This window comes from Python bivittatus, unplaced genomic scaffold (genome assembly GCF_059951505.1).
Source record: "Python bivittatus isolate LINGU-HERP-01145 unplaced genomic scaffold, Pbiv_v1 ctg000190_np1212, whole genome shotgun sequence".
NCBI classification, from domain to species: Eukaryota; Metazoa; Chordata; class Lepidosauria; order Squamata; family Pythonidae; genus Python; species Python bivittatus.
This window is the reverse complement of record NW_028277042.1, coordinates 7,432,200-7,453,340: the sequence shown is the minus strand read 5'-3', so window position 1 is coordinate 7,453,340 and position 21,141 is coordinate 7,432,200. Positions and strand designations below refer to the sequence as shown.

At 39.4% G+C, this 21,141-nt stretch overlaps 1 protein-coding gene across 1 annotated transcript in view; it reads right to left on the bottom strand.

The window, feature by feature from the left end:
• The window catches only part of ADAMTS18 (ADAM metallopeptidase with thrombospondin type 1 motif 18), a 101,480-nt gene that overhangs the window by 48,331 nt on the left and 32,008 nt on the right, over positions 1–21,141 (bottom strand). Inside the window, exons 4-9 of the mRNA XM_088136001.1 lie at positions 20,492–20,774; positions 17,116–17,315; positions 13,255–13,338; positions 10,929–11,088; positions 9,065–9,170; positions 66–203 (exon numbers count right to left, since the gene is read on the bottom strand). Of these exons, the coding sequence (XP_087992127.1) occupies positions 66–203; positions 9,065–9,170; positions 10,929–11,088; positions 13,255–13,338; positions 17,116–17,315; positions 20,492–20,774 (971 nt within the window). The remainder of the gene's footprint in view (positions 1–65; positions 204–9,064; positions 9,171–10,928; positions 11,089–13,254; positions 13,339–17,115; positions 17,316–20,491; positions 20,775–21,141) is intronic.

Genomic DNA, 21,141 nt, shown 5'->3' with positions numbered 1-21,141 from the left:
GCTCTTCAAATAAACTGGTCCCAGATTTCAGACTAAGAAATGCAATTACTCAAGCCTGAACTTACCTGAGAAACTTGTTAAGGTACTGCCGACTACACACTGACCATGAAAACACTCCATTGTTGCCTGTGAGAGTGGGAGACATGATGTTACCTTCAGCTTTTCGGCAAGGGTTTCCTTCTCCATCATGAATCATGCCAAAACTAGACACGCCAAAGGAAAGAAAAGAAATCAAATCAAATCAGTTTATCACAGCTCCAAGGCCAGATACCATAAAATATCTAACAGCAGAACTATTACCTACTCCTATATGCATAACAGAAAAACAGTAAGTATAATCAGATCTAAAAATAATTAAGAACAGATGTAATAAAATAAACAGAATAAAAATAGTATTATAAGAAGTTCCAAACTTAATTAACGGTGCCGTGTATTGTTCAGATGGTAGCACAAAACTGGGCAACTTGGGAAAATATTTTGGAGTCCTTGCCCATAAGAAGTAACATTAAGTAGAAATCACACTCCTTACCCAGAAATCTCATCAAAATCAGATAAATGAAGGTCTGTTTAGAGTCCTTATATAGGGAGTAGCATAGTAGCATGTGGCTTAGACTTTCTATTGAGCCATCACTGCATGAACATAACCAAAGATACATAGGAGTACCCTTAAAACATCCCAAAAGGACTGCTGAGGGCAGAGCATCCAGCCTGGCTAAATTATGAAATTTCAGAATCATAATGGATGATAAATAGGAGGCTGGAGTGAACCCTTCTGGAAGAATATGATAAATATTGGGATATGATACCTTGCTTAAATTTGTTTGGAGATCTATATCCCAAATTCATTGTTTGAGGGCAGTTCTAGCATTCTCAAAATCTAATGAGCTCAAAATTTTCCATAGAGAAGCCCAGTAAATGAATTTCATCTAGGGTTTTTTTAAGCCATGGTGATTTAAAACGATCTCCAAGTACTAATGGGGCCAAACCTACAGAAGGTAGGATTAATTTTAGCCAAAAGGTAATAAGAAGAAACCATGCTGTAGCAACCAACAAGACTATACCTGTCTCTACACATAAGATGGCATTTTTGATACTTTTTGGAACCGTCAGTATGGCTCTAATAAACGTATTTTGAAAAGTTTCAAGAATGTCAAGCTTGGCAAAGGAACAAAATTGGGAGCCATATTGAGGGACTACCTTAGCTTGGAAAACCTTGCAAGCTGCAGGGATATAAAGGGCTCCTTTTGAGTGGTAAAATCTTATGATAGCTGTAGAGGTATGCTATGTAACACATGCCCAGTAAAAAAAAAAAGAGTATTCCAGGAGAGAGAAGCATGGAAGTGCGCTCCAGGATATTTATAAGTGTGCAGCTGCTCAATTTGAGTCCCATTTATTTGCCACTTGTGAATTTTATGATAACGTCGGGCAAACACTAAAACTTTGGTTTTCTGATAGTTTATTGATGGCTTTTGTTCTGTACAGAACAAAGATGCTGCCCTAAGTGCTTTTCTCATTCCCACCTGTGAAGTAGACATAATAACTATACCATCGGCATACAGTAGTGCTGGACTTGCACGATCAGCTAAAATCGGTGGGTGATGGGCTGAAACAGCAAGTGCTTGGATTACTGGATTTAAATATAGATTAAAAAGTAGTGGAGCTAATATGCAACCTTGCCTTACACCTCTATAAGTTGGGACTGCTTTAGATAAATGTCCCCAAGGAGTACGTCTTATTCTCAGGGAGGTATTTGAGTAAAGTGACTGAATAAGTAGGAGCAACCTTTTATCAATAGTAGATTGTTTCAGACTGTCCCACAGTCTTTCTTTTGGTACTAGGTCAAAAGCTGACTTAAAATCAACAAAAAAGTTGCAAAAAGGGAAAAAGGAAAGAAAAAGGAAAGGTCTTAACAATCTGTATGGGACAACATATGTGAAGGAAGGGGAGAATCATTATGACAGTGTTGTCCAAACTTGGCCACTTTAAGATGAGTGGACTTCAACTCCCAGAATTCCCCAGCCAGAATGGCTGGCTGGGGAATTCTGGGAGTTGAAGTCCACTCATCTTAAAGTGGCCAAGTTTGGACAACACTGCATTATGATAATGTGAATGATTACATCAGTGCATACACATGGAAACTACAGCTTGTTCATAATGCCATAGTAGGAGTGTTAATAAAGCTCAGGCAGGTTTTATAAAGCATGGTTAGTTCCCAGGTAGTCTCCAAGCCCAGTTCAAAGGATTGGTTGGACTTATAAAGTCTTAACTCAGCTTTTTTCAACCTGACACTCTCCAGGTGGAATTCAGTCTTGAGAACTCCCAGCAACACTCACAGGATATGCTGGTCTATAACAGTAATAAAGACGTACTATATTTATGACACTCACTGGTCATCGTTGCTGAGAATTCTAGAAACTGAACCCTAGTACATCTGGAGGGCACTGTGTTCTCTGGATGATCTAAGATCACGATACCTTAAGGACTGCATTCTGCCTTGTGAACTAACTTCTTGACTTAAAACACCAGAATGATGTACTAGTTAGGCCTTTGAAATGGAACTGGAAAATTGAAGTATCCTTGATATGTCAAAAATGTGGGGGCCACAGTGAAATTCCTTGAAAGAGAATCAGTTTGGTCTAGTGGTTAGGGCTCCAGGCTAGAAACCAGGAGACTGTGAGTTCTAGTCCTGCCTTAGGCATGAAAGCCAGCTGGCTGACTTTGGGCCAGTCCCCCTCTCTCTCTCAGACCCTGACATCAGGCTTGGGTGACAAGCCAGTCAGGCAATTCCTGTTGCAACCAACAGATCAACATTCAGTTAATGTGAAGAAAATGGACCTTGCCTATGTAGGAAAAATGCTAGGAAGAAAAAAAAAAGTGAAATTCCTTGAAAGAAGAGCAACTTATAAAGATAAATAAACGATTAGTGGCCCTGCCCCATATTATTTTGCAGACCCAGTGGTGATTATTAACACAAAACAGCCATCTCGGCGATGGCATCTGGACTTTAACATTTCCTCTCAAAGAAGATTTGCTTAGCCCATTAATCTTTTGCCATCTCAAGCCATTAACGGGGCAAGACCTTACTGCTGCAAAAGGGATTTGGGACAGAGATCAATTGGCTTACGCTCTTGTACAGCATTAGATTCCTACTATTGTTAGTGCAACACTCACATTCTTTTATTGTTACTTTATATCTTGCCCTTTCCCCCCAACAGCCTTACAAATGTTCTAGGTATGGAAATGTTGGGAGGAGGGGAGTAGATAAATGGGGTTTGATTTTCTTTAATCATGTGCCTTCTTCTGATGTTGCTATATCTATAGATCTACTTATCACCTCCTGGACTCAGTTCATTGACTTAAATGGATCTGCATATGTAAAATTGAGCTCTGCATGGAAGCACAGATTTCCCATTAGTAAGATTTTTCCCTTAGTCTTAATTGAAAGAAATGGCAAACTCATTCCTCATTATGCCCTCCAAGCTTTTGGGGTTTCTTTGACAGAGTAGTTTGCAGGGGTAGCAAAGGGAACATGATTGTTAGCTGTAGATCTGTCAGTCACTATACCATAAGTGGCTATATTAGATGTGACAGTAGAAATATCATTGGATCCCCCTTCTCGGGACATTTAGAACATTCATGCTGTTGGAAGATGGAATCTTGGGATTCCATTCATACATTTCAGCAAGAAACATGCCCATTGCCTCCAATTTTAAAAGGACTAATTGAAGCGAAACTGTGTCCTTTCTTTTTTATGGGACTTAGGAAGTTCTATGCTTAAACAAAAGCTGAACAAACATATTTCAGGGGGGAAAAAAACCTAAACAGAATTTTCCTTCCCATTCCTTCCCCATTATTTTCCCTCGAAGAGTGGACCATGTTCCTGGATATTTCCATTGGGAGGAGATGGGTGGCCGAAAAATTTAATTAATAAATAAATAAATAAATAAATAAATAAATAAATAAATAAATTCTCCATCTCCTTTTGTAAGGACAGCCATTCTCCTGATATTAACACAATGCATGGAATTATGCTGATAAGTCCACAACCTGCCAAACCAATTGCATAGGCAGCAGCATTCAAGAATTTAAAAATTAAAATACAGTGTTTCTCTTTACATAACCTGCTGAACTGGTCAGTGGGGAGAAGGATAAGTGTGTTGCAAAAGCACTCCCAAGACTGAAATGGCGTCCCAGAATCATCATTAGGAACTCTCATTTCTTTCACTTTTCCCATGGCCACACGGGATAGAGGTGAAAAGGGGGCAGAAAGAGATAGAATGAATCCCCTCCAAGACTGCCCATAGTGATGCTGATCCACCAGGAGGAAAAATAAAAGAGAGGAAATTGTGATTAAAGTGAGCGTGTCCCAACTCCCCTGCCAACAGCTGGTAGGACTGAAAAAATGGTGGCCATATGAAGCTTCATCCATCTCAGATCATGCATGGTTTGTGCATGGAGGAGAGTCATCTAAGACAGTGTTTCTCAACCCCAGCAACTACTTTAAGATGTGGGGACTTCAACTCCCAGAAATCCCATGCTAGCTGGGGAATACTGGGAGTTGAAGTTCACACTTCTTAAAGTTGCTGAGGTTGAGAAACACTGATCTAAGAGAAGGGATGGTTGAGTCATTCACGCAAATACAGCTGGAGCTTCTGCCATTCCCTGAGAGAATAAATCATTTTAATTATTGAAATATACCCCTCCGTCAATTTTATCCACCCCACAAGTTGGGTGGAGAATTTGGGGATATTACCTATGCCTCCAATTTTTCAACTTTTAAGCCTCTGGCTTCCATAATTGAATTCAAGCTCACTGGTGGTATCATTCATTTACAAAGAAGGATGTTCTATTAAAAGTTAAGTGATTTATTATTTTTTTTAAAAAAAACTACCTATAATTGTTTCAAATGTTCTCTCTCCTCCATAATTACTGTCTGACTGCTAATAGGATCATTAGGCAGCACTTCTAAAGGACTGTCTGCCTCCAGGCAACTGAAGACCATTGCTGCCAATTTCCCATATTATTCAGCTGAAAAGGCACACGCTTGGACAAACGACAATGGGGGAATTTCCTAGCAGTTATTGGCAAATGAATGGATCGCAGTCTTTCCAAGATACTTTTTTTGGAAGGCATTTCATAAATCCTTCCTGTCCGGATATCAACAATTATATGAAAGGGAAAGTTAAAATAGGAAAAGGAGGAAAAGGAGAAGAAAAGCCTCAGAAAGAATAGCTATTAGGCTGCGCTCACCGACCGAAAACAGAAAATTGGGATGCAAAATAATGAAAAGTTTACTGCATAACTCTTTTTATTCTCACTGAACTCTGTCCAACTAGGATATTTGGAGGAGCTCTGTCTCCTGGAGCTCCCATTAATTTTAATAAGGTTGGTGAAGAATAATATGCTAATATTATATTCTTATGTCAGAATAGTACCTCCTTTGTGGCTATGTTCCTTTAGCTATTATTATTATCATTATCAGTTGCACAGTCAGCCACATATTTAGACTGGATTTGGCATTTTTATCCACCTATTGAGTCCTTTCCAAGGACCTGGGATAGGCAGATGTTATTGTCTGATGATGTTAAAGGTATTGTCGCAAGGATGTCAGCTGTTCCAAGTAAAGCTGCCTTTTGCAATTGACTGGAGATTTTGTCAATCTCGATGATCTTCAAGTGGTGCTCCAGATGTTTTGCGATTGCACCCAAAGCACCTATTACTATTGGTACTATCTTTGCATTCTTTTGCCATAGTCATTCTGTTTCTATTTGCAGGTCTTTGTATTTTGTGATTTTCTCCAGTTCTTTCTCTTCTATTCTGCTGTCTCCAGGTATTACAATGTCCACTATCCAGACTTCTTTGTCTTTCTTATCAACAGTGGTTAAGTCTGGGATTATTGTTATTGTTATTGTCTGCTGCTGATACTTTGGAAGTGCAACATTATGCTAGTTAACAATGTTGATCCAGAACTGGAGAAATTCCGGATCAAATGGAAACTTCCTGGATGACTTTGGACCAGTCATTCTCTCCCAGTCCAGGGTTGTTACAGTGGAAAAAAAAAATGGAGGAGGAGGAAGTGCAATGTCTAATGTCTTGACCTTCTGGAGAAAAGGTAGAAGAAGCTTTTTAATCTTTAACCCAACATGCTTCAGTGTTGAGGACAAAAAATGTGCCATTCCATACAACAGACTTTGTGTGTGGGGGTGAGAAATAAGTAATCATTAACAGTATGTCTCAAAAAAAAAAAGGTGAAGACATTTTCATTGGTACTGAAGCATGAGAAAAAATGTTAGATTCCCCCACCTCACCCCAAACTCATCAAGCTGTATCCTAACTACCAAGTCATTATATTTATTGTATTCTTTTTTAAAGTGTCAAATAGGTTTGTGGTTCTGTTTTTGTTTTAACTTATTCTATCTTATTCTCAGAGTGCTTGAGAATTTCTTGCTAATTTCATTTGATGACCCTTTTGAACAGTATAGCTGTTGGATTAAGCTCCTGCTGTTGTTTTCCTCTATCTATCTATCTATCTATCTATCTATCTATCTATCTATCTATCTATCTATCTATCTTTCCAAAACCTCTTGGCTGCCCAGACTTTCCAATCAATGGAAGATAGGGAGGCTGTAGACTTTAGGAAAATGTAGATGGTAGAATAAAAAGTAGGACACTTTTTGGCCACTTTGCCAAAAAAAAAAAGGGGGGGGGCCAAAAAGGGCCAAATTTTGGCAAAATGCCAAAATTCAAATCAAATTCTCTTTCATAAATTGAGAACTGCATGGGGAAAAATGCGGAATCATTTTCATCAAAACTGCAATTCAGGAGATGCAGGTGAGTACAAACTGGAGATGGGTCCCTATCCATCTCCATCTTCCTAACAGCCAACCATTTTTTCCAATGATCTCAAAGAAGTTATATTTTCTCCCCAAAAATGTTGCATTTTTTTCAACATTATGCATGGTTTTACAGATTTTAAAAATAATTTCATTTTATTTTGGAAGGCAGGGTACCTCTTGAGGAATCTGCCAAGTGTATTTATGTCCATAGGCACTCTATTGTTAAACTTTGTGGCATGTATTACAAGTGTGTAAGAACTGGGCCTCAGTCAAAGTGTGTGTGTGTGTATAAAAGGAATATGGGTTAAAGGAAAATTACATATAAAATGATCCTGTCTCATTGCTAAGTGGGTCATTCCTTTAATAGCATACAAATTGGATATGTAGAGAAATACATAGCTGAATCTCTGGATAATCTCTGTTTTTTCTGACCTTGCCTCTGGATTAACATTTCTCTCCACTTTCCCTCACCCTGTACATTCTGTGAGTAGCTCTCATGGTTTTGGCTTGTCAGTTTGTTTTCTACCTGGTGATCTGATCCACAGACCCATGAAGAACCCAACCAATCAGTGTTATGCATAATCCTACTCCAAGAAAAGAAGGGTGAGATTATATCACAACAGGATTAACCAATCAGTGCTGATTAAACAGACTACTGAAACAGAAAATTTGATTCTGGGAAGTAAGTTGTGGGCATGTCTCAACTGTTATGGGTGTGCATCCTCCATAATTCTGCCTCTTTTCCTCCCCCTTCCCTCACACAACAGTGCACATCTCAATTCAAAAGGTTCAGGATTGAATTCCAACACTGATTTTTTATGGTTCGCCTCCCACCCGCCCACCGAAACGCCTGGCAAAAATTAGCACTGGGTTAGGATTAGTCTTTTAATTCCTCATTTCCTTTCAGATGAAGAGAAATCAGTCAAAGGGCCACTCATGTAGACATGAGGTCAGAGCCAGTTTTGCACTGTGTATTTACACAGTCAGAACTGAATAGCTCAGAACAGCTCATGCAGAATTGTGGATTCACCTAGCATGCGAAGACAGCAGCTTGGCTGTTGATAAAAAAGGATGAGCTGAATGAAGCTGTCAACCAACAATGGAGAGTTTCTGTGTGGGAGACATTTCCACAGAGCCTCCTAACAAAAGGAAATTTGGATTTAATTCTGATACCATGCTCAAAGCCATGGTTAGCTGCTACAGAGCCCTTGGGAATGCAACGCTATGGAGAACCTTCCCTTGTTTGAATGTGTCCCTTGCCGATCCTCATCATAGATGCTAAAGTAGAAAACCATCGATATAAAATGCCAAGTGTGTATTAAAATGCATTCAAAATAACTATATCACTGCAAGGGCTAGAGCACAATTTTTCCAATGGAGGAACATAAATGAACTTATGAAACAGAGGAAGCACCTATCTAACCCAGCATCTTCAATCAATGATTGATGAATCTTTGTCATAAGTGTTAGATAAGTTCCCATCAGTTTCAGCTAGCAAGGATAATGGATAATTTTTAAAAATGGCTCAGATCTATTCAGAAAAGCCTTTTAGAAAAGCAGCCAAATAGTCCAGGATTATGAACGATTTAATGAACCTTTCAATAAAAATGTATGCTGAAAAGCAAATGTATCATTCAGATCAGATAATCAATTTTATAATGCACAGTTTTATTCTTGCCAAATGGTGGGCAAACCAACATCATGTGTATCAAAGTCTCCTATGTTGGTAAAGAGGTAAATTCATAGTGCAAAGACCAAGCCATTGTGTTTATGAGAAAGGATTCCCAACTGGGCTTTTCCTGAAAATAGGATGAATGACCCATGACCTGCAGGCCACTTTTTTCCAAACATTGAAGCCTCCCCCAAAGTCACTTCAATATTTGGAGGCAAAGTGCCCCCTTTGGGCAGCCCCCCACCCCAAATGTTATGCTGGGTTTTCAGTAGGTTCATGACATCAATTTTGAGCTTCCTCTCCCAATCAAGAGCAGAAAATTGTAACCCTGGTGATGTTACTCTGTATCCCTCAGAGGTCAAAAAGATTCCTTTCTCCTTCCCTTATACTGCCATTATAAGAGGCAGTAAAACCCTATTTCCAGATCTCCAAAACCAAAACTGACATGAAATTGAGCGTTTGTCACCAATGCACCATGTCAAGATACCAACATCACAATTAATTAAAAGCACTATTATTGATGCATTTGGTAGGGAGAAAGAGAGAAATAGCTTACTTGTGTCCAGATTCGTGGGCAATAGTAAAAGCCAAACCAAGGCCAGTGTCCTCATTGATGGTGCAACTCCGGTATTTGCTACACATTCCACTGATTGGAGCAAAGCCTGCCAGGAAATTATAGGAAATAGGAAACATCGTGGGAGAAAAGAATGACATTAGGAAAAGAATTGCACTCTGCTGCATAACTTCATGGAATTTAAGGCCACGTTTTAGAGGATGAAAATTCACAGCATATTTTATTTCCTTGTGTAAAAGGAATAGACAGCACATGGAAATAATGGGGCCAATCCAAGATAAATGGACCCTGTCTGCAACAGCTGGCCTGCAAAACTAACACAAGCTCATTTTCTCTGCTGACTCAACATCCCTCTAGGTCAGCTGGGAAAATGGTTTTAAAAAGGGATGCCAATTTTTTTTCTGAAAGTCTGCCAGGAAGAATTAAGAATGGTTGGCTAGCGATATTTCCAAAATCTAAAACAACAGAACTGGGTAGCTTCCTAACACCCAGTGGCCATTAAAAAGAGATGTTTCTCATCCCCAGATGACTCTTCTTTGGGGACCAGGTTTGCAAGGCCCCAAATCCTGCTGCTGATACTGGAGGAAAATTAAAAGATGGAGATCAGTTTGAATTTTTCTAATCTATATTTTCCTCCTGGTTAGCCTTGGGTTTCAATTAGACATGAAGGAAATATAGACTTGCTCAGAAGCAGGGATGGAGAAACAGACTGGCATACTCTCATACCACAATCAAAGCAAATATCCAATTCCCAGCTATTCCTCCTAAGTTTTCCTTTACTGTTTCCACTGTGCACATTTTAAAGCCCTATAAATGTATGTGTGCTCATGTATCTTAATCTGCTAATGCTCAGTACTTCAAAATCAGGCATAATTCTTCATGTGGTCATGCCCATCATAACATTAGGCTGTGATGTGGCATATTCTGAGATATGAAACAGAGCTATTCAGTCCAGAAATCTACCAGTGCCAGTTGCATATTTTGCACAAAGGGTTCAAATTACAGTATGACATCTGGACAAAGATAAATGGTTTTTAAGGCAATTGGTTGAGTGTAAGCAATAATTCATCCCTAGACTTCAGCCACCTATATCTTTAGTCAATTTCACACTATACACCTAGTCAATTTATCAACCAATCCAAGGTAAACTATGCATAAAGTTAAAACATTCCTTTAGAAGGTAGAATTTCTATTCAGGAGAAACATCTGTCAGCCGTTCTGAGATAGGACAGGATACAGGTAAAAGATAAGATTCCATGCATTGACCTCATACTGTTGGAAGTGAAGCTTAACGTAGTATTAATGCTTAACTGCATTCGTCTTTGTTATTTTTAACTTTTAAATAAGAAGAGAATCTGATCAAGGTTGGGATTATGGAACATGCATAGAAAGGTTTAATGTTTTCCCCTGCTACTATATGCATGAAAGAAAATTACTCCCATCTCATGTAGCCCTAAACCTAATACCCCTTCTCCTCCCCATATTCAGAATGTTTAAAAAATTAGAAACATTGGATGGATCAAGGCATTACTATAGCTTTAAGCATAGATGTAAAAAAGAAGCATCAGGTGCTGTGCCATTTTACATTATAGCAGAAGTTCTGGAAAGTCATCCAGAATAGCAATCATTAGCAGCAGCTAAGCCAACCACATTTCTGCTTCTTCAAACCATCGGCATGCTTGGAATTGGCTAGAAACTGTGACAACAACCCCAGTTAATCTACCAGTTATATTACACGATTCAGTAAAACAGGATTTAGGCTGATAAATTCTGACGCCAATTGGATTAACATGACTTATAATGCATCATTGCCATCCCTTTCCCATGAAATATTTCTCTGTCATACCTAAAGTGTCACAAGGCTCATTCTTCCAGGAGCAAATATCGAACCCAGTAAGCAAGATGGCATGATCGTGACGTTTCCCATTCTTTCCAACCAAAGCCGACTGCCATTGACAAAAACTGTTCAGTGACTGGTCTGCGTGGTGGTTGATCATCAATCCTCCCTACAGAAAAATCACAGATGATCAGAAAACTCAATCTTCAGTAACCGAGAAAAGAGAAATTCTAGGAAGACAATGAAAGGAAGCTGGAGAGCAGCATAAAATTGTTCCCCATTTGCTCCTCATTGTTAAGAACAATGTCTCTTAGGACTCACTGTTCTGAGGGCCACCTTTTCATTTGCTTATACCTTATCGTGGCTTCTTATCTAACAGAAACCATTTTGAAATATACTTGAAAGGCTGCCAAATGAACTATCAGCTGCTCTCTCTGTCACCTATGATAATAATCAAATGCAATTATATGTGTATAATATCAAGGCATGCAGCCAGAACATGCATGATTCTCTCAGTTTAAATTGAGACAGAAAAATGGCTTGCCACTTCAGCGTTATGATGAAAATATCAAAAAGAAAATTACACAGTGGGCTCTTTTCAGTCTAGTATGTTCAGTAATGGCTTAGGAACCTTCTGAAAATATAGCAGAAACCAGTAGCAGTCCTCAGACAAAAGAGCGCGGGCAGCCTTTTTTTTGTTGAAAGCCACATAATTTTAAGGGCAAATTGGTGAGTAGGGCCAAGCCTTCCATTGCACAGAGAAAAAAAAATATATTTGATACCTCTCTCTAACAGCCTGTTCCTTTCTTCCCAAACAGCAGGCTTCAGAGAAATAGCTAGAAAACTTTGACTAGGAGCTTAAACTGATCAGTGCTTTTTAAATTAAATCAAGGACCATCACTGTACATACTAAGAGGCCCTATTTGCATAATATGCTTCCCTAAATGATGGGAGGGGGAAGGTAAATGCATTGTGTGAACTCTAACCTGCACAAATCACTCCCTTAATTAACCCAGCTTTAGCCTTGCTTAGACCTAGGCTAAACTAATCCCTCCAGGTCAATTAACTACTTTCCAGGAGCTTGTTGATTCTCCTCACTCCAAAGACTGAGATGATGCCATAGGGAGGCCCAGGAAAAAAAATGGTCCTCTCTAGATCTTCTGTTACAAGGGCTGGGAGGACTTTAAAAAAAAAAAAAAAAGACCCATCTATCTAGTCTTGTCTCCTGACAGTGTATAAAAGTTGAGCCTTCTGAGTGAGGGAAAAGATTGAGTGACTAGATTCTTTGTCATGCAAACACAATCAGTGTATCTAGTCCTCTCACCAATCCATACATTACACAGACCTCTCTTGATACTGAGGGTTTTTTTTTTCTTCCTAGTGTTTTTCCCACATGTGCAGGGTCTGCTTTTTTTGGTCAACTAATGTTGATCTGTTGGTTGCGTCAGTAATTGACCGACTGGTATGTTGCCCGAGCCTGATGTCATGGGCTGAGAGAGAGTGACGTGCCAAAGTCACTTTTTAATTTTTTTTTAATTTTTTAGATTTTTTTTTTCTTAGATGCTGAGTGCCTTACTTAAATAAGAAACAATGTCACACAAATAAGTTTTTTTTCTCTCTCTACAAGGCATCACAGATGTTAAACTGAGCCCCAGTTTCAATGCTTTCACGTTTCTGGAGCCCTTCACTGATTTAATTCTGATGCAGACAATTAGCCTATCATCCTTAGTACAATACAACACCACTCATATTTTTCATATTTCATTTGAGGAATAAAACCAAGAGGAAGGGAGGGTGAAAAAATGAAGGAACAACACATGGGAGCATAACCTCAAGAATCAGTAGTCTCCCATTTCAAAAATCTTTGTAATGGAATTCTCTGACCCTAAGAATGAGAATGGACATTTGCAAACACCATAGAACAAGAACAGATGGACATTCCCCTTCCATTTTCTAAACAGGGAGCCAGCTCCCCCTTAAAACAAGATAGTGTTAGAAAGAGGATTAAGAAGGACCCACCTTAGCATTCTCACTGATAAAGAATGAACTAAAATATGCACATACCCAGTTTCCAAGATTCTATAACCTTATCCTTGTGGGGGTTTTTTCCTTATAATAATTCTGTCTAACAAAACTTTGTGAAAAACTAGTGTTCTGGGTTACTATTGTGGATTTGACAGTCGCTGTGTTAATACACATGATTTATAAACTCAAGAGAATCCCCATGAAAAGAAATTCTTCAGGGCAATTTCTTATGTAACTGTGCTTGTACGTGTCCCAACCCCTAGTTCTTTGTAAAATACATTCTGACCAAGAATGATGGCAAATCACTTACAGGCTCCTGCTCCAAAAGAAGAAGACTCACAACTATGATATTGATGTCACTTCCAATTGTACCATCCTTGAAAAGACTTGAGACCTGTGAGAAGATTAACGTGGCAAAGGAGGTAAGGAGGAAAACATAAAACAAAACTGGTGGCAAGCAAAACTGATAGAAAGGTGAAATTCACTCCTGTCACAATTATGAGATAAAACAAGAATGGACAACTAAAGTTTTGAGGGTCACATGGAACACATCCTCTCTTTGTCTGGGCCCCACCAAAAAATGTGCAGGCAAAATTGTGTGGTAAACCAGAATATTTCAGAGATACTTTGATGAGCGCAGGGCAGGGTGGGGGCATGAGTGAGAAAATGTGAAAATAAGCAAATAAATACCTCAGCAATACTGGCCTAATCAATCAGAAGCAAGACTGACATAGCATTCCTAATTCTTGATGCAAAGTCTAAAAGACCATGCAAATATGGGCAATGGAGCATAACTATTACAGGAGGTAAAGGACCATTACAGGAAAGATTTCTGAGTCCAGGCGAAGAGGAAAACGTGAGGAAGAAACTTCACCTTCATTACACTAGGTATAAGTTGAGCTGGAGAATCACTTTGGCAGGCTTTCAAGATTCTGTTACATTGCCCTATTAGCAATAAATACCTTCCCAGAAATCCTAGTGATTCTTATTTCCTGACCTTACCTGTGAAGGGATTGACAACTTCATGACTAGGTCTCTTAATGTCAGCCTTACCAGGTAGACCAGACAGGAAGCACAAGCAGATAAGCTAATTCTACTTTACTGTAAAGCTACATTAACAGAATCTTGCAAGTCTGAAAGTACAAATCTCCCTCCATCTCCTTTATAGCCCAAGAAACTCAGGAGGGCCCCTTCTGAGCCTCTTGCTTCACCCATTATGCAGTTGCAGGCTATCCCCTCTCTTATCTGACCATTCCCTAGGCAGCATCTCTTCACCCCATCTCCCAAGGTCTTCCCACATACCATTACACTTAACCATTGACACATGGTCATGTCATGCCATGGGCCGATCCATCCAAAATACTTTGCTTTCTGAGGATAAAATGATGCTCCCCATCCCAGGAACAGAACAGACAGGACTGGTATCTGGATTTTATTTCAACCCTGGGAAATGGACAGTGACATCCACTGGAAGCAAGAGTAGGAAACTACACTGAGAAGCTTGAATGAAATGTTGAGGTGATTTGCCTTCCCACCCTATCCTGATGCTGATGGTTTTGGAATCTGCCTTGCACAACAGAAGAAGGCAGGGAGAGAACGTCAAAGTGTTTTGATTGCATCATGCCAAACCGTGGCTTAGTTAACATTATACTAACATACCTTTGAATTTTAGTAGCTCTTTCTACATTCATTATTAATAATGCATTATCATCAATGTAAAAGAACACGTTTCAGCCCAAGAGTGTTGCTAACATTTTGTCTTGGTCAGTGATCAGAAATGGTAAGTGTCTATCTATGAATTAAATAAACAAGCAAACACCCTTTCACCTTTTTACTTATGCAAACTTCTAAAGCAGCACAAATAAATCATAAAAATATATTGTGCCAAATCCCTGGAAAAGTGTCTGGGATCACAAACAAATCTTTAATCTATAGTTTTACAAATTAGAGCTGTTGATTAAAGTAACAAACTGTGTTGACCTGGTTCCTACTGCACATTTGCTTTTGGCTTAGCAAGTTGTGGACACCCCACCTACTGCAATTGGCTATCCAGCTTTAGAGTCTTGGTTAATATATGAATTATATGAATCTAACCCATTGTGACTGACAATTAAATCATGGCTTCCGATATATCAGTATGGCTTAACGCCATTTCTGAATCTTAGAAAGTCACTGCGACAGGAGGAATCAAGTACAGAAAGTTTTCAGAAGATGGCCTTGAACAGATAAGTTCATAAAATAAGAAGTCCTTCAGAAGACTTGGCGGCCAGCCAGCCAAAGTGTTATAGACTGAGACCAGGTCTTTGAATTTCTCTTGCAAACAGTCCAGGAGCCAGGAAATAATATACCTTGCCTTGGTATCCCCTCTGCCCTGAAGTTCAGGCTCTGTGCACCCTCCTCATTAACAAAGGGTACAGCCGCTGTGTCTCCTGCCAAAGAAGCAAACGTGCGCTCCCACTCCTGCTAACACAAGCGAGGAGAAAGGTCAGGAGGTCAAAGAGGGAGCAAGTTCATAACCTCATTTCTTTCCTCACTTTGAAGCAAAGCATAAACACTCAAGCAAGTGATGGCATTGTGCTATTTAATCTAAAATGACAATGTGGCTTGCTTGCATCAACGCTGGGCATGGACTCAGTCAAGTCCTACTGCAGAAAGAAAATGGCTTATGAAAGCCCCATATGTTATCTTTCACTCTACTTTTGCCACTGCAAGAGCATCAGGCAATCTTAACCAAGCCTCTTTCAAAGAGCCTTCCCTGCTTGAAAAGTAGTACATTTGGAACAGATAGACAAATTGCTATTATTACTAATAATATTACTCAGTCAATCATGTCCTAATCACCTCCCGGATGGACTACTGTAACATACTCTACATGGGGCTGCCCTTGAAAAGTATCTGGAAGCTTCAGCTGGTGCAAAATACAGTGGCACGGGCAGTTACGGGTGCTTCAAGAACTGCACACATTACACCTCTGCTTCGCAAGCTGCACTGGTTACCAGTTTGTTTCCGGGTCCAATTCAGGGTGCTGGTTGTGACTTTTAACACAAGGGACCAGGTTATTTGAGGGACCGCCTCTCCCCAGTGGCATCTTGTAATGGTATGTGGGAAAGACCTTGGGAAACGGGGCAAAGAGATGCTACCTAGAGAACGGTCAGATAAGAGACAGTATAGCCCATAGCCACAATGGGCAGGGTAAGAGGCTCCCTAAATTTTCAGGCTGTAAAGGAGATGGTGGGACAATTGCACTTTCAGACTTGCAGAATTGATGTCAGCCTTATCAGGCAGGTCAGACAGGAAACTCAACCAGAAAAGCTTATTGTAAAGCTACATTAACAGAATCTTGCAAACGTTGGACGGCTGGACCTATTAATTATATCTTGAAAAGATTATAGTTAATAAATTCTATGGGACTTTCATACTATTCCTTTTTTATATTTTGCCATCAGTTGTATTGAAGGGCTGATTGCAGAAAACTTATGGAGAAAGAAATTGCCCCTGTCAGTTTGGGAATAGTGAATCACTGACCCATAGAGATACTCATAGTAAGCTGCTAACACCCCTCATCAGGCCATTCTGTCAAAGACCAGATTAATTTTACATGAAGCTCCTCTTGGCAGACAAAGATCCTAAAACAACACTAGCTATTGCTACATTTGCACTGGTATCTCGCAGAACTCTGACTTTGTTGACCATAAATTAATGTGGGACTGATTACTAGTTACATTAAGTGGGGTACCAGGTTTTCATATTGCTCTTATATCACTTGACTATATTTTATTGCATTTTATTTTGAAATGCCGGGTAGTCTGTGACTGGTTATAAAGTAAGAAAGAACTGCTGGATGAAGCCTGAATAGCACAAAGCAGACAGACAGACAGACAGACACTCCACTTTCTTCCGAGGCGCAGAAGGGCCCATACTGATCAGCAAAGTAGCTTTGAAATGGTGTTTCATATGAAACTTCCCCAAAGCAAAGAACCCTCTTGAAACTTTGCACAATGCTAGTGTGCATGTTTAAATTAGCATGTACATAACTCAAATACATTCCATTTGAAAATGTACATTGCATTTTCCTGCAATCTAGATGCTGCTGAACTTCACCAATACCATCACTTTTAACCCTGAACCCACTCCAACAGCCATGGCTTATTTGTCAAACATCTTGCCTTACCATGTTCATCACCGTTAAGATATAGGTGGTAACGTTCTCCTTGCTGTGTTTCTCCAGCATTTTCCTATCTGCCACAACCAGAGTTTCAACATTCAAACTTCCACCCTTCTGATGTTTAATGGGGGATCTTTTCAACCTTGCCTGACTCCCATATTCGTCAGATAAGATGAACATATCCTCAGTGGGTGGCTTAGGGGTATCTGAAAGGAAACAGAACAGAGATTTGGAAAAGACTCAGAACTGATTTTTTGTTCTCTCCTAAAGTGCCGAGGGGCTAGAAACGTCCTAGAAATCTGGGACGTTACGAAAGATGCTAAATGCCAATCAAAATGGACAGTTAGCTTCAGAGTCCTTTTCAAGATATCCCTCTTCAGTTATTTTTTTAAAGAAAAATGTAGAAAGGAAAACAATATTGAAAACAGTATTTCCGTCTAAGTTTTTTTTATTTCCCTACAGTGAACATGCATTCATCTACCCCATCATTTCCTCCTCTTCTCTCTGTAGTGTTTCTCAACCTCAGCAACTTTAAGATGTGTGGAGTTGAACTCCCAGAATTCTCCAGCCAGCATGCTGGCTGGGGAATTCTGGGAGTTGAAGTCCACACGTCTTAAAGTTGCTGAGGTTGAGAAACACTGCTCTACAGTATCTAGAAACCAATTCAAATTATGGTACTGCTTGTGCGCCGAGCTAGTTTCCTCTCAGTTGGGTTGCAGACTAACCCGAGAAGCAACAGCTCAAAAACGCAGATACTGTACTGAGGGAAAGTAGGAGACAATTGTGATAAGAAGCTTTAGGAGAATGATGCTGGAAACATGTTTGCCCCAAAACAAATCCCATCTAGGCCAATTGGACAGAAATGCAAAACGTTCATGGAAATGGACCCTAATGTTCTAGAGGCAGGTTTTCCAATGTCTCCATCCAACATCATATTCTAAACTAGCATCATAACTACCCACACTGCAGAGGAAGGATTTCCTGTAGACTGTGTATTATTCTAAAGAAAAATGGTCAGTCTCTATAGTAGGACCAAGGAGACCTTGTTTCCATAGCATAAAGCTCTTTTCTGTCACCTCTCTAAGTCTTTTTGGCAAACAGATTTTTGAAAGGCTGCAGAAATCTGCAAATCCTTCTTAATCAGGGGTCCCTCTATATGCGACAATGCAGACATACACTGAATTTGTATTAACGGTATTATGCCTAAAAGGTAAAAATATAAATACAAAAAATATAATAAACAACAATAAACACACGCCCACACACACATTTTCCAAGACTTCTGAGGAGGCTCAGAAGAAAGCAGAGGGCAGAAGGATGGGGAAAGGCCATATGGGTGACCTTCCACTCTCATAGCTTTTAAAACCAGCTCCTAATATTGAAGCCAAGCCATAGTTACCAACAGGGCCATGGCTTATTTTCAAGGCATAGGCTAAAAGCTCTCTTTAGCTGGAAAGATGAGATCACAAAATGTATCATTTTTATTAACTGCAGGAGACAAATTTTCCAGGCCACCATGTCTTGAGATTACACTTGTCTTTGCTATTATGGAGCAAAAAAAAAAAAAAGTGGATTAAAGAGAGAAAATAGTAATACCAAAGCATGTATTGCTAAACTTATCTACTTGGCATACCTGTTCTATAATGATGTATTTTGAAATGAGCAATTTAACAAGACCACTAATAAATATTGAATTTACAAAAGCTACATGTTGAATACAACTTTTAGAAAAAGCTAAGAGAGGCCTCTCTTAAACATCCCTTTAATACTGCTTAGTATTAAAGTTTCATTCTCATTAAACTATTCTGGATACAAATTTAAGTAATGTTCTTTTTTATATAACTTGAGCCTGTCAACAGGAAGGAAGGAAGGAAGGGAGGGAGGGAAGGAGGGAAGGAGGGAAGGAGGGAAGGAGGGAAGGAGGGAAGGTGAACGAGCAAGCTTTATTAGTTTTCTACTACTGATAATCTTAACATTTAGGAAAAGCCACCTTCACTATGTTGTTGTGGCAATTCATTCCACATTTGGCAACCTAATTTTCATAATCACTAGAAGCATCCAGTTCTGGAATTCATAACAGCAACATACAAATTCTCTATCCTAAAGCAAATACTGAAGTTATGGATTCAACTGAGGGAAAATGTTAGGTGTCATGTCTCATACCAAAGTCCCTTCCTCAGACCTCCACATATGTGCTCCTAACCCATATGATCCGATATTCATGACCCATACCTTTCATTTATTCAGAACTGTAAACTGTATGTATAAAAGGCTATCCATATAGTTTTATTCAAACCATCATCGTATGGAAGCTGAAGTAGAACCAACTGATATGACCCCAAACCATGCATTCATTTCTACACAGGAATACATGAATAAGGCAGGAATTATAGGAATATATGAGGAGGAATTCTTAGGCTATAATCTACATTAATAAAATATATTACATATATTTTTCTCTATGTTGCTGCTAATCTCATCAAGAAAGAGATCTCATAGAACTTTGGCTACAGATGATAAGCATCAACTTGTCTTCAGTAGTTGTAGATGAAAACATCTGAATATCCTCAGTCAGATCATCCTTTTAGCACAATTAAAATTACACAACTTGCAAAGGGTATTGCTGAAAATCACAGAGGGGCAGTGAACATTCATGTGTTGTAGGGAGCTTAGCACAAGCTTACAAGACTGAAATGGAAAAATCACTACTTCAGAAATATTTAATTGGACCCCACAAGCCGAGTGTTATGATGCTGAATGTGATAACACCATCAAGTTCTGGAGTGTTCTTCAGCACACATATCTCCAAATGTCTAGAATAAGCTTTTGTAACCTGAAACCTTCTATATGACCTGGATTATAACTTTCACCTCTGACCATTCTAGCTGGAAAATGGGGGGAGTTGTAGTCCAACATGTGCAAAGAACATCAAGTTGGGAAGCCTGATATAATATCAGTCATGAACATATGGACCCAATATCATCCTCCAGAAAAACAAATCATTTGGTTCTGCATGTGCTCATTAGATGCTTCCATGGATCCACTGACTCAGCACACTATATTCTATTTAAGTTAGTTTTGAACATTCTGTTCTTTAGATGACCACACTGAGTATTCCAGAAATGATTGAATCCCAATGTACACCATTTCAAATGGCCCATGTTGGATTTGGAATGATTCAGGTGTAGACCACTTCTGAAATGCTTGGAATGGTCTATTTCAGGATAGAACATTCTGCGATGGACTATTTGGACATTTCTGCATCAAAATCAATCCTGCAAACCATGACCACAAAAATTAGTACCTAATATTCTTAGAACTACTACATCAAAGAAAGAGAAAGAAACAGAGCCAGAGAGAAAGAGAAAGTTTCCTTACATACATTTCTTGCGCCGTCCACAAAAATGCTGCTTTTGAAACCTTCCGTGGTGATAATCGTTAGCTGGAATGTGATACTTGTGGGCAGTGTGATTTCTGTGATGGCCAGGGGGAAAGTGGTAGGGATTTGAATCTACTTTGTACCGGTGAACCTTCTCTTCAGCTGTCCGTTTATACAATACATGAGGGTGGTGTCCAGCAGGTGGCATGTAGTGAAGTTCCTGTGCTAGGTGTTGAGGTAATGGTGATATAAGGAAGTCATTCTCCTGTGTCCTTATCAAACCTGACTAAAGACAGAAATATAAAGAAAAGTATTGGTTATAAACAGATTCACTAAACAAAGATTTCTCAAATGCAGCCACAAAGGATCAGCATAAGTAGGCTCCACCTTCTTTGGGATATTTGTCCATGTGGATGATTTAACCATCCATCTTTGCTACCCGAGCTAGAATCAAAATACCTCTAAAAACCCCACAGATCCCTACTGGTGTCAGTGTGGGGCCTGAAACTTTGCCAGGGTAGGTTTTTCTGATAGCTACCTGAACTTAGTCTAGGTGAGAACGCTTTCCCAGACATGGATCTATTGGTCCCATTAAAATGACACATGCCTCTTCAAAGTCAGAACAAGTGAGTATCATAAAGACTTTTCTTTGG